At 43.4% G+C, this 17137-nt stretch overlaps 1 protein-coding gene across 2 annotated transcripts; it reads left to right on the top strand.

The window, feature by feature from the left end:
* The first annotated feature begins 2 nt into the window (after nucleotides 1-2).
* Nucleotides 3-1022, top strand: LOC135711476 (uncharacterized). 2 transcript variants are annotated; one of them, XM_065234331.1, is made up of 2 exons: nucleotides 3-342; nucleotides 403-1022. In XM_065234331.1, exons 1-2 carry the CDS (start codon nucleotides 3-5, stop codon nucleotides 711-713), a joined length of 651 nt encoding a protein of 216 aa, XP_065090403.1. In that variant the 3' UTR covers nucleotides 714-1022. The 2 variants fall into 2 exon arrangements, with proteins under 2 accessions (XP_065090403.1, XP_065090402.1); XM_065234330.1 differs by having other exon boundaries at nucleotides 400-1022.
* The last annotated feature ends 16115 nt before the right edge of the window (nucleotides 1023-17137 follow it).

Raw genomic sequence — 17137 nt, 5'->3', positions numbered from 1 at the left:
AAATGATACTACTAGCGCTGAAGAGTTTGTTTTTCGTGACCGCCATTATCGGTTACAGCACCGGGGTTTGGCGGCTCATTGGCAACTACTTCCAGCAGGAATTCAAAACCTATCTGGACGAGGAGGTAAAGAAGAACAAATACTTACTGGTCGATCCGGTCGTCGAAAATTCTCCGGCTGCCGCCGCCGGGTCTTCAACAGTCGAAATCGTAACGGAAAGCGAGGTTCGGCAAGCCGGGAAATCGGTGACGGCCAATCGATTGCTGGACGAGATGATTGTCAACTTTGGCCGACTGTTCGCCACCAGTAACGAAGCGGAGTTTGCCAGAAAAAGAACTTCAGGTAATGGAATTGCAGATAAGTAATCATAAAATTAACCACTCGTTTTCTTCCCAACAGCAGAAACTGCGGCAAAGGAAATCATAACCTCAACTTCGAGAAACGTACGGAAAGAAACCGTTCCGGATCTGGACCCGGGAGGAGCGGCGGCAGCAGGAGGAAGCATAATTGAAAGTGATAAGTTTCCAAGAACTTCTTCATCCGAAGTGGACAATAAATCAGATGAGGATGACGTTGCAAGCGATGACGACGGTGATGGAGAAGAAAAATGGATTAAATACTGGGAAAATCGGGAACGGGGTATTGCGGCAGGGGCAGATGGTGATCGGGGTGAGGGACACTGTGAAGCGAAGCTGGACGCTTGTGGACCTTAATCTCTTGTTAAGCGTGGGTGCTGTTATTGTTGTTGTTGATGCAAAATGAGATAAAGTTTTATCGAGTGCATAATTGAGCGGTGATTGAATGTGAAATGTGGAGAAGCTGGTTCGAGAGCTTGATAGAGAAGGAAAAGTTTTATTGGATGACCAGCTGGATGCAACTGTGTTGGGAGCGAACATGCGAAGTCAATCAACAGCTCGTGCGATAAACTGTGGGGGGTGTTTGGAAACTTTTGCGATAACTATAAGCAATTATTATAATGATCCGTCAAGGCAAGTTTAGAAGTGAAAAATAAATATGGTTAGCAGTAGGGGAATAGGTTAAAATGACGTGTTTATGTTGAAAGAATGTATCCCAATCCCTAGAAGCTGTAGTTATCAGTAATTTCAAAAGGTAAACTTTTGACCATTCAGTTGTTGCTTGTTGTATGCATTTATGCCTCAACACGGATGATAAAATTCTCCATTGGGGTTGTGGCGAATAGAATAACTATGAAAGTGATGATGATTTCAAAATTTTAAAAGCTTATCGGTCCTATCTGGAAAAATCAGCAAGCTTTTAGAGTACAAACATACCCTTTGATTAACTTTGCAAATAAGCACCTTGATTATATTTACCTTGTGAATAAGCACCGTCAAGTAGGATTTGAGACAAAGTGTATAAACCTTGGTTAAGTATTTATCTTGATAAACGGCACGAGCGTTTAACGAACTGAGCTGAATGTTCGGCTGAGTGAGTGACAGGAGGGAGAAGTAGTGCAACCATCGAGGAACACGGTACGTGAGTGCGTTTTGGAAAAACGAGTGAGATTTGAAGTGAAAAATCCCATGCTAAAATCCTACATTTGGCGACGTGTAAAGGAAAACAATAAGGTAATTATTCATATTATTTGAAGTGAATTCAAACAAAATAGAGCTTTTTGTGTGTGTGTGCGGGTTTTTTTTCATCACTGGAAAATATGGCAGAAATACCGAGTTCAGTGATTGTGTTTTCGTTGTTTTGCGGCTACTTTCGCCTTTGAATGTCAGCCATGTTGGAATACACTTAGAATTATTGAAAGCTATGCAAGAAAAATTAGAAAACTTAGTTCCAGGGGGTATGGTGAAAAGAACTGTGGTAGGATACCCAGTCGGAGTTGCTTGTGTCTAGAAGTTTAGGGACAAGAGCCGTGGTAGGGTGCCCGGATGGAATTGTTAGTGCAAGGAGCCTTAAAAAGAGACCCGAGGCAGGGGGCCGGTTAGTGTTGCTTGTGTCAGGAAATTTGAAGAAGAGAACCGTGTAAGGGCACCCGGTTGAAATTGCTAGTGCCAAGAGGCCTAGAGAAGTTAGGGTATGTGCTGTTACAGAGCTGGTAAATATCACGACCGTCAATGAGAAAACAGGTCCTCTCAGGTCAGACGAAACTACCTATCATGGTATAACCCTTTTGGAAATTCACAAAAAATTTGAAAAAACCTCAAAAGCCTATTCCAGCGCTTAAAGAAGGTGGTAAAATTTTGATCACAAATTTGGAAAAAGCTCAGAAACTTGCTAAGCAATTCGAGAGTTCCCATAATTTCAGTTTGGGTCTTACTAGTCCTATTGATAATCAGGTTGCTCGGGATTGTCTGAATATTTTCTCTCGGGTAAATATTTTTGATGATTCCTGGGGGACTGATTTGGACAAAGTAAGGTCTATAACTAAAAAAATTCAAAATATGAAAGCTCCAGGTGATGATGGAATTTTCTATATCCTCATCAAAAAACTCCCAGAGAGTACATTGTCTCTCTTGTTAAAATTATTTAACAGATTTTTCCATTTGGCATACTTTCCTGATAAATGGAAAAATTCAAAAGTTGTTCCAATTTTGAAGCCGGATAAAAATCCTGCTGAAGCTTCTAGCTACCATCCAATAAGTTTGCTTTCATCAATTAGTAAACTTTTTGAAAAGATAATTTTAAATAGAATGATGCTTCACATCAATACGAACTCAATTTTTGCAGATGAGCAGTTTGGATTTCGCCATGGGCATTCAACTACTCATCAACTCTTAAGAGTTACCAATTTAATTCGTTCAAACAAATCTGAACGCCACTCAACTGGAGTTGCTCTTCTAGACATAGAAAAAGCATTCGGCAGTGTTTGGCATGAAGGTTTGATTGCTAAATTGAAACAGTTTAATTTTCCTCTCTATATCAAAATTATTTAACTGACAGAACTCTGCAGGTAAATTATCAAAATTCCAAATCTAATCGACTACCTGTTAGAGCAGGAGTTCCTAAGGGTAGCATTCTTGGGCCTATATTGTATAACATTTTCACTTCGGACCTCCCTGATTTGCCTCAGGGTTGCCACAAATCTTTGTTCGCTGATGACACAGGCATTTCCGCTAAAGGAAGAAGTCTTCGTGTTATTTGTAGCAGACTGCAGAAAAGTTTAGATATTTTCTCTTCTTATTTACAAAAATTGAAGATTTCTCCCAACGCTTCCAAAACTCAACTTATAATATTTCCACACAAGCCTAGAGCTTCGTTTTTGAAACCTAGTAGTAGTCACATAGTCACTATGAACGGAGTTCCAATTTCCTGGTCAAACCAAGTGAAATATCTTGGAAAATTAACTTTTAAAGATCACATTGAGGGCATTCAAGCCAAATGTAACAAATATATAAAATGTTTGTATCCTCTTATAAGCAGGAAATCCAAACTTTGCCTGACGAATAAACTTCTAATATTTAAACAAGTTTTTAGACCGCCCATGCTTTACGCTGTGCCAATATGGTCTAGTTGTTGCACTACCAGGAAAAAAGCAATTCAAAGGATTCAGAATAAAATTCTGAAGATGATTTTGAAGTTGCCTCCCTGGTACAGTACTAGCAAGGTACATAGAATTTCGAATGTTGAGACTTTAGAACAAATGTCCGACAAAATAATTAATAATTTTAGGCAAAAATCGTTAAGATATCAATTATTATACTGACATGCAGGTTTAAAAAACCTGTTTACAATTAAGGCTGGTAAGTTACTGTAGTACCTGGAGTACCTAGGTTAAAATGAAATGTAATTTATTTTGAATTTGAAACAAATCAAAAGTTAAAAAAAAAACAAAACAAAAAATCAAACGCATTCTTCAAGCGTTGTAATCTCAAAATTTGTCTTGCATTGACCAAAAATAAAATGGAAGAGCAAAAGTCAAGATGAGGAGAGATGATTGATTTGTATAGCTGTATTTTACTGGCAATAGTTAATTCATTTTTCAGTCGACATAGAATTCCATACTTCTTGGCATTTTTCTTGATGACATTTTCAATGTGAGAGTTGAACTTAAGTGTGTCATCAATAATCACGCCAAGATATTTAATCTCCCGAACGCGATCAATAGTCTCATCATCAATTACAACAGAGACGTTCTCATTTACTCGATTCCGCGAAATTACCATAAATTTAGTTTTACTTGCATTCAATTTTAACTGCTTATACTTCAACCATCTACTTAGAGAACGCAAATCTTCATTCGAGTGTAAAACGGCATCATTTTAATCCTTAGCTGCAACGAATAACACAGTATCATCTGCAAAAAGATTAATGTAGCAAAATCGTAAAACACGTCGCAAGTCATTAATATACATAATAAATAACCGGGGCCCTAATACACTTCCCTGGGGCACTCCAAGGTTATTCCCCACGGGACTGGAAATAGAATCATTAAAAACAGTCCGTTGAGTTCTGTCAGACAAATAGCTTTCAAACCATTTATATGCAGTACTCGTAATTCCAAAGCGCTTGATTGATCTTAACAATAAGGGCCTAGAAATTGTTTCAAAAGCGTGATTTTTAGATCCAAAGAAACAGCAACAATCGTATCTTTACACTCCAAGTTATTTTTTCACTTCGCTAATACCAAATTCAACGCGGTTTCACAAGAATGACCTTCCCAGACAACCAGAAGTCGTTCAACAATGTACAGATAGTATTGTAAATTTCTACAGTTTAAGTCAAAATCGCATATGAGAATGGCATACCTCGCATTATGTTTAAGTTAAATCGTATAGAATGCACATTTCCGGCTTACATGCGATGATCATTTTTCCGTCGTACTGTATCACACATTAAATCGAATTACATCGTAAGACTTTTCAAAATGGATTTGTTATTACAGATTAAAACGTATATGATGTTAAATCAACTCGTTTAAAATTAAATTAAAATATGCACGTATATGGCCTCCACTTTTGTACGTATAAGCAATTTCTTTGCATTATATACGAATTGTTTGTATATATGTTTGTTTATCACGAAAACAACTTTGCATATACGTGCATTCTGGTTGTCTGGGTTGACCTTGAGGCTGCAACTCTCAAGAACTTCAGCGTAGGATTCTTGAGAAGGACCAGTCGTTGTATGATATCGAGGTACTTGGCGAGTCGTTTGAGAGAGTTCGGAGTCAGGAGCAAGAGCTCAGAATCGAGAAAAATAGTGTCGGATCCGAATTCAGTGAAGTGTGCAAGGTACAAAAGGTGTTAAAGTCAAGGAAGGAACGGAGGGAGGACCGAATCATGAGCCGGTTCCCGATAGCTGCATCTACTTTTAACAAAGATATGAGGATTTGTTTTGCTTGCGGTCGTCAGGGTCACATGTCCAAGTCACCTCTGTGTCCTGCAAAAGATCAGAACTGTCGACGGTTCAAGAAGCTCGGGCATTTTGAAAACAGCAACTGAAAAGAAAGTCTACTCTACTTTTCACACCGGAAGCGATATAATGACTGTACTGTTGGAGGAGTGAAGATAGAGGTGTTCATCGATTCAGGATCAGATGTTCTGGATGCCAAGAACAATGGTTCTCCGTTCTCCAAGATAGCTGATACAAAGATACGTATTTTGATGGACCCAACTATTACTCCGGTGTTCCAGCCGTTACGACGAATCCCAATGCCCCTGGAGGAGGCTGTTAACCGAAAGCTAGATGAGCTGCTTCGTAGAGATATATGTAATTGAAACAAAAGAAGGTCCAGCAACTTGGGTATCGCCGTTGGTGGTTGGAATGGTAGTATTCGACTGTGTGTTGAGTTGCGCAGAGTGAACCAAGCCGTTATTCGTAAAAGGCATCCAATGCCTGTTATCGATGAGGTTCTGGCTAAAATTGGGAAAGGAAAGGTTTGGAGCATCCTTGACGTTAAGGATGCGTTTTTTTTTTCTTTTGGAGTTAGAAGAAGAATCTAGGGACATTGTAAAATTTATCACACACCGCGGGCTGTACCGATTCAATCGGCTACCATTTGGCCTTGTTTCGACTCCAGAAACATTTCAGCGAAAGATTGACGAGATTCTGGCCGATTGCGAGGGTATATATTGGTACTTGGACGACGTCAGTGTAGAGGAAAGCTCTGTTGAAGTACATGATTTGAGGCTCAAAAAGGTATGTAACTAAAAGTGGACGGAATAAATATTGATTGATTGAATTAATGCTGGTTTTTGTGAGTGCATTATGGGAAGACGAGTGATATTTGAAGTGAAAAATCCCATGCTAAAACCCTACACTTCATATGTATTGACATTGAGCTATGAATAAAGCAGTTGATTTTCACACACCATCGCATCCACTCGTCTTTTACACAAATGGTGTCAGAGTGAAAAATTACGACGCAGTAGTAAAATTCGTCACGAATAACAAGTTCGAACAAGTATCATTGATCTGAAAAATTAATTTTTCGGTCCGCGAATACCGCGAACAGTGAAATAACATCCGGAAAAACACCGGATAAACAAAAATATGGCAAATCCAGGACCCGCACCAGCAGCACCCGCCATCAACAACAACGTCCCGCTCCCGGAAGCCCTCAAGCTGAGTGGAAACATCAAGGAAAACGTCGATAACTTCGTGGAAGCGTTCGAGATCTACCTGATCGCATCAGGACTCGAAGCAAAAGACGAACGGGTTTTTCCAGTGTGAACAGGAGGTCAGCGGTGCCGGCCATGAAGGCGAAACCATGACGACGTTCATAAACCGGGTACGAGAGTTGGTGAAAGCATGCAATTTCGGCAATCTGATGGACGAAATGCTGCGCGATAGGATTATCATAGGCATACGTGACGTCAACCTCAAGAAGCGCTTCATCGAGAAGCAGGATTTAACATCGGTGGATGTCATCAAATAGTGTCAGACGGAAGAAGCTACCAGGGCAGAAATGGAGCGGAATCACTTGTACGACGCTGGACCATCAAATCAAGCAATCAACAAAGTTACGTCGTCGAGAACGAAGCCGAACAAGCAGAAGTCCAACGAAGTTAAAACTGTGTCTAACCAGGGAAAAGAAGCGCTGTCTGCCAGTGATGAGGAATCGAGAACCGCAACAACAAAGAACCTACTCTAAAAGCCAGCATCAGTCTCTACAACACGAATAAAAAAGTAGTTCCAGTACAGTGCATTGTCGATTCTGGCGCAACGTTATTGGAGCAAATAATGCGAAACAGATTTTGAACGTGAACAGCTGAAACTGGCTCTTACAAGTCTTTAGGAAGAGTCACTATCGATTGCGTGCACAACGATGCTCGATACAACATGGTGTTCCATGTGGTGAATTTCGATCATATCCCGCTCTTGTTGATGAAAAAAGGCCTGAAACTCAACCTGATCCTGCTCTGTTTCACCGTTACGAAGGACCAAACAGCAACAGCGCAGCAAATCATCGACAAATACCCGGAAGAGTTCAATGGACTTGGTAAGCTTGACGGCGACGTTCATCTCGAGGTGGATCACAGCGTGAAGCTGGTGGTACAGCAGCCACGCCGAACTCCTGTGACCTTGAGGAACGAACTTTGAGAGACGCTAGCTGCGATGGAGACAGACGAGATCATTATCGAAGAACCGAAAAACACAGATTGGGTGAGCATTGACCCAATAGTTCTTTACCAAGCATTGAAACGTCCGCACTACCAAATGCAGACTGTGAATGAGTTGCTACCTGAATTATCAAAAGCAAAAGTTTGTTCGACCGTAGATGCCAAATGTGGATTTTGGTAAATCGGTTTGGATGATGAAATTTCCAAGCTGACCACTTTCTGGACACCGTTCGGACGCTATAGGTGGCTCCGAATGCCGTTCGGTGCATCGTCTGCTCCTGAAATTTTACAGAAGAAGTTACATGAAGTCTTACATGGTCTAAAAGGTGTTCGAGCGTTGGCAGATGACATTTTGATCTTCGGATGTTGTGATGAAATCGAACAGGCGATGATGAACTACAATAGGAACCTTGAGTCACTGTTAACAAGGATGAAGCAACACAACATGAAGCTCAACAGTGAAAAGATTAAGCTGTGTCTGGAAAAAGTGAAGTTCTTCGGTCATATTCTTACATCAACCGGTGTACAAGCCGATCCCGATAAGATCAGTAGCATCCTGAAAGGTTAACTTAATGTATATCCATCGAAGACTCTTACGCCAACAAAGCGCATATACGCTCAGATCGAAAAAGAGACACTGGCTATTCTCTTTGCGTGTCGCAAGTTCGAACTCTACATTACCGGAAAACCAGGGATTGTACAAACGGACCATCAGCCTTTGATTGAAATTTTCCAGAAGCCATTAATCAAAACTCCTCTACGAATCCAACGAATGTTGCTAGGTTTGCAACGATACAGGATTACACTTCGTTTCACACCAGGCAAGGAAGTCATGATAGCTGATATGTTGTCGCGAGCAGCCACATCGGAAGGTGACAACACGAGTCGGGAGATCCACGACATACATGAGATAGAGCAAATTAACACTGTCGAGTGTATCCCTGTATCTGATGATCGAGTCGAAGAGATAAAGGCAGCCATACGGTACATTATTGATGGATGGCCAATGAAGAAAGACGTCTCTGAAACTATCCTACCGTATTGGCAGCATAAGAAGGATTACAGTACTCAAAACGGACTCGTCTTTAGAAATGACAGAATTTTGATCCCCCGCAGACTGCGAAACCAGATTATTGAGAAGTTGCATCAGTCTCATTCTGGTATTCAGGCAACGATGAAGCGTGCACGAGATACAGTGTTTTGGCCCGGATTGAACGACCCGATTCGGCAGAAAGTTCAGCATTGCAAGTTTTCATCGAATCAGCTTGTGCAACCAATGCAAAGCCCGTGACTGCTTTCTCATCCCAATGGGTCTGGGTTCAATCCCAGCCGAGGTCGGTGGGATTTTTCTGAGGCATAAAAATCTCTGGTCACGTCTTCCTTCGGAAGGGAAGTAAAGCCGTTGGTCCCGGCCCATGTGTGTTGAATGGGTGCGATATCCTACGCAGGTGTGGAAGCTGCCTTCTTGCACATTTGACTGCTTTCAATGGATGGCAATCGATGCCCGTCGGTGATTGGCACTAGATTTCGGAACAGAGACCACAGCTGTGAAAGCTTGTAAACGAAATTTCGCAAGATTTGGAAAGCCACAGTTCGTATCAACCGACAATGGAACACAGTTCCTGAGTGATGAGTTTCGCCAGTTTGCGCAGGCAAATGGGAAGGCAGAGTCGGCTGTGAATATTGACAAACTATTAGTGAAGTAAGCTTACGAATCGAACCAAGATTTCTGGAAACTTTTGTTGCAGTGGCGAACACACCAAATAAGATGAACAGTTCTCCGGCCCAGCGGCTGTTCAACAGACATACCATATTAAGGAGAAGATCAAGAAGAATCACCAAGAAGCGAAGTTCTACTACGACAAAAAGGCTAAAGTTTCACCACCACTGGAAGTTGGTATGCCAGTCTACGTCAAACTCAGACCAACGGATAAAGAATGGACATCGGCAACTGTAGTCAATCCAGTCTCTGATCGATCTACCGTTGTAGCGATTGATGATAACCAATTTCGTCGAGATAACACTTTGATCAAGCCAGCTTCACCTGTTCCTGCAAAGATAGAGTCAGTAGAGAGCAAGGTTTATGATGTCGAACAACGAAATTGTATATCTCAAGCCTAAAGGGTGTCCACGATGAAATTGTCACACTATGAAATTGCTCTAACTTTTTAACCGTTGGGTAGAATTTAATGAAAATTTGGGTGGATTTAGTTCATAGTGCAGTATTTACATCCTGCAAGTTTTAAAGTCCTGTGATCAAAACTCGCGGAAATGGAGTCGAAAGAACAGCTCGTGCGTGATAAAATCTTGCGCATTCATCACGAGAACAAGGATCTCTCGCATCGTTCCATCGCTAAAACGTTGGGAATCGCGAATTCCACGGTGTCGCGAGTGATTAAGCGGTTCGAGGAACGGTTGACCACCGATCGGAAGCCCAGAAGTGAAGGAAAAAGTATTCCGTACAACACCAAAAATCACAACCGCGTAGTTGGGGCCTTCAACCGAAATCCGAACGCCTTCGTTAGGGATGTGGCTAAGAAGCTGCACCTAAGCCAAAGTTTTGTCCAGAAGGCCAAAACTAAGGCTGGGCTTCGAACGTTCAAGGTACAAAAGGCCCCTAATCGCGACGAGAAGCAGAACAAGTCCGCCAAAACCCGTGCCAGGAAGTTGTACCTCAACATGCTGACGAAAGTTGAATGCTGCATCATGGACGACGAAACATATGTGAAGGCCGACTTCAAACAGATCCCCGGCAACCTGTTTTTCACGGCTAAGGATAACTTCAGCGTTCCGGAGCATGTCCGCACTCAGAAGATGTCCAAATTTGTGAAGAAATTCCTGGTTTGGCAAGCCATCTGCACGTGCGGGAAGCGGAGTGCACCTTTCGTGACCCAGGACACGATGAACCGACAGGTGTACATAAAAGAGTGCCTCCAGAAGCGGCTGCTTCCTCTCCTGAAGGCCCACAACGTCCCAACAATCTTCTGGCCGGATTTGGCCTCATGCCACTACTCCAAGGAGGTGCTGAAGTGGTATGCGGACAATAAGGTCAATTTCGTGCCGAAAATGTTCAACCCTCCCAACACTCCGGAGCTCCGCCCCATCGAGAAGTACTGGGCGATTATGAAGCAGCACCTTCTTAAACGACCTAAGGTAGTGAAGACAGTCGAGGAACTGAAGAAAGTATGGGTTTACATGCAAAAAACGGTTGATTCACAGGTTGTGCAGAATCTTATGGCCGGGGTTAAGGCCAAGGTGCGGGCATTTGCGTATGGACTGTAAATAAAATACGAGTAAAATGGTAAAATGAAGTTTAATAGTTATTTCTCAATCCCTGAAAATGTGATGGCAATCGGATGAAAACTCGAATTTTGCGAATCAATTTTGTGTGTGGCAATTTCATCGTGGACACTCTTTACACTACTGAACTCCCTCCTCCCAGACGTACCATCCAGCCGCCGAAGAAGTTTGCTGATTATGAAATGTATTGAATGGACAGAATGGAGGCTTGCTTAAATCAATGAAAGGGAGATGTTAGAGTACAAGCATACCTTTTGATTAACCTTGCAAATAAGCACCTTGATTATATTAACCTTGCGATAAGCACCTTCATATGTATTGACATTGAGCTCTGAATAAAGCAGTTGATTTTCACACACCATCGCATCCACTCGTCTTTTACAAAAACAAGCCGACAAAAACACTTGTTGACACTGGACATTCCCTCGAGTCGACATGAGAGTTTGTGTGTGGAAGAGTTTACAGATAAGTTAACTGTCAATTCAACGGTGGTAGGAAGTGGGTTGTTAATTAGGAGTATTTAAGCAATCAGAGAACGATTTGTCATCATTTTTATAGTGAGCGAAATTGTTAAAGTAAATTAAATTATATTTTCTCATACCTAATAAAATCCTTTTTATTAAATTAATTGATTGAAACTTCATAATATATTGAATTTGTTGCTGAGAAATATTTTGTGAAATACTTAATAGGATTGTAAATAAATTAAACTAAATTAACCGAAAATGTTCAAAGATAATAAACTTTTACAGCTTTGAGCTGATCTCATCGCAAAGACGAGTAGCTTCAACGAAATCCGAATAATAAATTCTCGCAACATTCTCAAACAATTATCGCCACAAGATGCAGCGATCATTAGTCCGTCAGAACCGATCTAGAACCAAGGTCACCCAAGATGCAGCGGGAAACCGTAATCAATCTGGAGACGGCGCTTGTGTGATGATTGATGATCCGGATCTTGAGCACGGAAATGAGTGTGAGTGTGCGAAATGTGATCGACCCAATAATGACGAGCTTTATATGGTCCAATGCGGAGGCTGTAAGCGTTGGTACCATTTCTCGTGCACGAATGTTGACACGATTACGGTACGCTCAAAAGACTTTGTGTGGGCGCAGTGTTCCCCTAAGGTACCCCCACCCTAGTTCTACTGCCGGACGGTCCAACGTCTCTAGTGCACGGAGAGCTCAGATAGCCCGTGATCTAGATCGATTGGAGGAAGAAAGGCAAGTACAGGAGAAAGTGGAGGAGGAACGACTACGGATGGAAAAACTGCTGGTCGATAAGGCGATGAAGGTCAAACTAGAACGCGAAAAGGAGTACATTGCTCTTAAGCATGAGCTGCTCCGTCAGCAGGACGATGAAGTATCCAGCACACGAAGTCGGCATGGTATCAGGAGTAGCATCCAAAAGGTGGAAGCATGGGTTGAGCAGCATGTGAAGCCCACTGGTATCAACCGAGTCAAAGTGGCAGGAAACGTGACTGATGCTAAGAACATCGATCAAGAGACACCAACACCCGTCGGTACGCCAACTCCGTTGATGAACAGCGGAATATCTGATATTGAAGGGGATGTAATTTCTATTCCGCGTACCACCGATAGTGTAACCATCGGTGAAAGTCCGGAGAACGAGTTAGATTCGGCAAACGATCAACATCGGAATCCAAAAAACCATTTGATTTCTCCAAAGCAGCAGTAAGTGAACATTCAACCATATGCTCGCCTACTGGAAGAGTCTGGGGTTGCACAGTGGAAGATTGGAATTAATCCGATGCAATCCAGAACCGGCACGATTCCGAAGATCGTTATCAACGAAACATCAGGAGGAGAACGATTTGAGGCGCAAACGAGAGATGGACCTGGTGAACAAGTTGAAGCAGTTGGAACAACAGCGTACGGAAGAACGGAACCAATTACTCAAGGCTGAAAACGCTTTGCATATGCAGCTTGGAATGAGTAATCAACAGTACCAGGCCCTGGTGGCGGTAAGGCAGCAGAAGCAACTGGAAAGAGAAGAAGACCGACGAAGATTTCGTTCGTTAGAGCAGCAACTTGCAGACCATCAAGAACTACTTCGCCTACGAGAACAGAGCCGTCCATTTCGAGCAACGGAGCCGCAACAAGTGGCACCAATGACATCGATTCAGCCAATGCTACATGTGACTACAAATCGTACTCCCCAATTGGAGCGTAGGGAAATAAATAACTTCTCCCATACTTCGACACCCGGTCCCAGTATCGTTAGCTCGTTAGACAGAATAGGAACGCCTCATACGTTTACTGTACCCCCTGAATTAGGGCCTTCTTATGTAGGGCCACAGGGTCAACCACAGCTCAATCCGTTAGGGCCTTATTATGTAGGACTACAGGGTCAGTCACAGTTCAATCCGTACCGCCCTCCGGAGTTGCACCCTTTCCATCATCACCAGTGCAATACGGTCCAACACATCATCAGCTAGCTGCCAATCATGTTATTCCAAAAGAGCTTCCGGTTTTCTCTGGGGATCCAATTGACTGGCCACTCTTCATAAGTAGCTACAAGCACTCCAACGAAGTTTGTGGCTACTCAGACTCGGAAAATCTACTACGCTTGCAAAGTTCCCTCAAAGGTGTGGCAAAGGAGTCAGTTAGTAGTTTCCTTCTTCATCCGTCGACCATGCCACAAATTCTTTCGGTATCGTACATAACATGGTTGCCAAAGTGCGAGCGACTCCAGCGCCAAAGGCGGAAAGACTGGAAACACTAGTCCAGTTTGGGTTAGTTGTTCAAAATTTATGCGGACATCTTAAGGCTGTTGGCATGCTTTCCAACCCTATCCTTCTTCAGGAGCTCGTTGATAAGCTGCCAGCAACAATAAAATTCAGCTGGGCACTCTATCAAGAGAATTTACCGGTTGTCGATTTGAACGCTTTTGGTGAGTAAATACATGGTAAAAGTTACATCTGCTACTAGTGGTGTTACAAACCAATGTATGACAGCAAAAAATCCAAAGGAGGAGAAACCGAGACCGAAGGATAAGGCATATGTGAACACACACGCTGCCTATGACCGGAGAAATTCGGGGTCGTCCAGTAATCAACTCAAGAGTGTACGGCGGGAGCTACCAACGAACAGCATAGGCAAAACAAACGAAGGAGGTAAATGCTGCCCGACTTGTAAAGCAAAGGACCACATTGTAGCGAACTGTACATATTTCAAGAAGCTTTCGTTAGACGAACGTTGGAAAGTGGTAAAAGAGAACAAGCTGTGCCGTAGATACCTCATTTCGCACACTCGCTGGCCTTTTGAAGGTGAAGTTTGCGGCGTCAACGGTTGCGAAAAGCGCCATCATCAACTTCAACATTATGAGTCCACCTTAGGACAATCCGCGATTACCACCAACGCTACTGTCACCATTCATCGTCAGCCTGTTTCGTCGACGTTGTTTAAGATACTTCCGGTGACGTTATACGGGAGGAATGGTTCCGTTGATACCTATGCATTTCTGGACGATGGATCATCGGTCACCCTAGAAGAAAAGGCATTAGCAGATGAACTTGGAGCCGATGGTAAAATGCAATCCTTGTGTATTCAGTGGACTAGCGGAATCAACAAAAAGATAGCCACTACACAACTGGTAAAGCTGGGAATATCAGAACCCGGTGGTAAAAATAAATTTGATGTGTCGGAAGTCTACACCGTCGAGAACTTGAGGCTACCAGAGAAATCGTTGGATTTTGCAAGCATGCTCGAAACATGCCAGTCAAGAGTTTCTAGAGGGGCGTTCCAACGCTCACCTCCTGACCACGTCCAAAGTTCGAGAAGGAGAGGAGAGGAGAGGAAGAACTAATCGCTACAACAACTCGTATCGAATGGGTAGTCTGCGGTAGTCTGCGAGAAGGAGATCATTAATTCCAATACCGGCAGATGCACATGTGCGTGGAACCAGTGTACGTGAATTTTTCTCTGTGGAAAGTCTAGGGGTTTCCGTGGTGCCGAATTTGGAAGGAAGTGAAGATCAACGAGCTCGTCGAATCCTCGAAGAAACGACGGTAAGAACAACTAGCGGGAAGTACGAGACTGGACTCCTGTGGAAACAAGACTCCATCGAATTTCCGAATAGCAGGCCGATGACTGAACGTCGTCTGAAATGTCTCGAGAAGCGTCTTGAGAAGGATCCGCAACTCTATGACAGCGTACGGCTCCAAATAGCGGATTACCAGACAAAAGGTTACATCCATGCGGTAACGGAAGAAGAAATTACAGAATTCGACCCACACCGCACTTGGTACCTTCCCCTTGAAGTGGTTCTGAACCCTAATAAACCGGGAAAGGTGAGGGTACTATGGGACGCAGCGGCTTAGGTAGACGGAATCTCTTTAAACACAATGTTGTTGAAAGGTCCTGATTTGCTGACTCCACAGCTGTATGTTACGTTTAAGTTCCGTGACGGGAAGTGGCATTCTCTGGTGATATCCAAGAAATGTTCCTGCAGGTTGGAATCAGAAGAAAGGACCGAAGTGCACTATTGTTCGTGTCCCACTACTCGCGATCGACTTGTTCCCCAGCTCAATCGCAGTATGACAAAAAAACTGAATGCAGCGGAAAACGAGCAAGACCATCCAAGAGCGGTGGCAGCAATCAAGAATAGACACTACGTCGACGATTACTTGGACAGCGTCAACACGGAGGAAGAAGCGATTGAGCTGGCTCTGGTATGGGGGAGATCCATCGGAAGGTTTCCACATTCGTAACTGGGTGTCAAATAGACCCAAAGTACTAGAGGCTATAGGAGAAGTTAACCCAGCTACTGTCAAGAATCTCACGATGAACAACCAGAGTGGATTTGAGCGACTACTTGGGATATCTTGGCTGCCGAGGGAAGATGTGTTCTGCTTTTCGCTTAGCCTGCAAGGAGATCTTGAAGAACTAGTGGATGGCGTGATTGCACCAACCAAACGAATGATGCTGAGCTTTGTCATGAAAATCAACGATCCGTTGGGGCTGGTAGGTTCGCTGATTGTTCAAGGGAAGATCCTCATATAAGAAGTCTGGAGAGCTAACGTGGATTGGGATGAGAAAATACCGGAGAATATTTTCAAGGCATGGAAACTCTGGCTTCAGGCCCTGCAAGAATTGAACAACGTGAGAATTCCTCGTTGCTACTGCTCGGGGTACGATGTTAACAGTGCACAAGCATACTCTGCCGTGGCTTACTTCCGTGTTCAGGATCGTGGACAGATACGATGTGCTCTTGTTGCTTCAAAAACTAAAGTTGCTCCACTACAGTAACTTTAAATCCCGCGCTTGGAATTGCAGGCGGCGGTTCTCGGGGCGCGTCTTCGAAAAACGATTGAAGAAGGTCATTCAATCCAAGTCAAGCGCACATATTTTTGGAGTGACTCTAGTACGATTATCTCGTGGATCAGATCGGACACTCGTCGGTATCGGCCATATGTTGCCTTCCTAGTCAACGAAATTTTAAACCATTCAAGGGTTGAGGAATGGCGATGGCTGGGAATTAAAATCAATGTTGCAGATGAAGCTACAAAATGGGCAAAAGGCCCGAACTGTACGCCAGATAGTAGGTGGATGCGAGGTCCTGCGCTTCTCTACGAAAAGAAGAGTGAGTGGCCGAGCAGCGGATTCGAGGTACCGGAAGAAACAACGGAAGAATTACGATCGGCATACATATGCAGTCATTTTCTAACAGTTCCGATCATGGAGGTGGAAAGATTTTCCAAATACAAGCGTCTGTTGCGGAGCGTAGCGAGAACAGCAGAAGGCGTTCGATAGAAGCAGCTCTATAGCGAAGCTACCTCCTCTACTCGACGAGCACGGTGTTCTACGCGTGGATAGCCGTATCGCAGCAGCAGACTACGTCTCGTACGATACCAGTAACCCTATCATTCTACCGCGGGGTCGTCGGATTACTAACCTATTACTGGATTGCTACATGCTTACAATGAAACGATTGTCAATGAAGTGCGTCAGACACATTATATAGCAAAACTCAGAACTCAAGTACGCTCTGCAGCACTTCGGTGCCAGTGGTGCCGCGTGTATAAAGCGAAACCCGTAGCACCAAAGATGGGTCAACTGCCTCGGTTCCGAATAACGCCGTTTCTACGACCGTTTACGTTTGTAGGAATCGATTATTTAGGACCCTACTTCGTTAAGGTCGGACGAAGTTCCGTCAAGTGCTGGGTAGCGGTCTTTACGTACCTTACCGTGCATGCATTACATCTGGAGATAGTCTTCAGTTTGACAGCTGATTCATGCAAGAAAGCCATTCGACGGTTTATTGCCCAAAGAGAAGCACC

The sequence above is a fragment of the Ochlerotatus camptorhynchus genome, unplaced genomic scaffold, assembly GCF_037179485.1.
Source record: "Ochlerotatus camptorhynchus isolate MF236.1 unplaced genomic scaffold, CSIRO-AGI_Acam_v1.1 ptg000433l, whole genome shotgun sequence".
NCBI classification, from domain to species: domain Eukaryota; kingdom Metazoa; phylum Arthropoda; class Insecta; order Diptera; family Culicidae; genus Ochlerotatus; species Ochlerotatus camptorhynchus.
This window is presented reverse-complemented; position numbering and strand designations above follow the sequence as displayed.

Bases quoted from the DNA above. Each gene is read 5' to 3' on its own strand.
- LOC135711476 (XM_065234330.1), top strand. From the start codon at position 3: ATGATACTACTAGCGCTGAAGAGTTTGTTTTTCGTGACCGCCATTATC. The intron at 343-399 runs GTAATGGAATTG...TCTTCCCAACAG, and splicing joins TGCCAGAAAAAGAACTTCAG to CAGAAACTGCGGCAAAGGAA.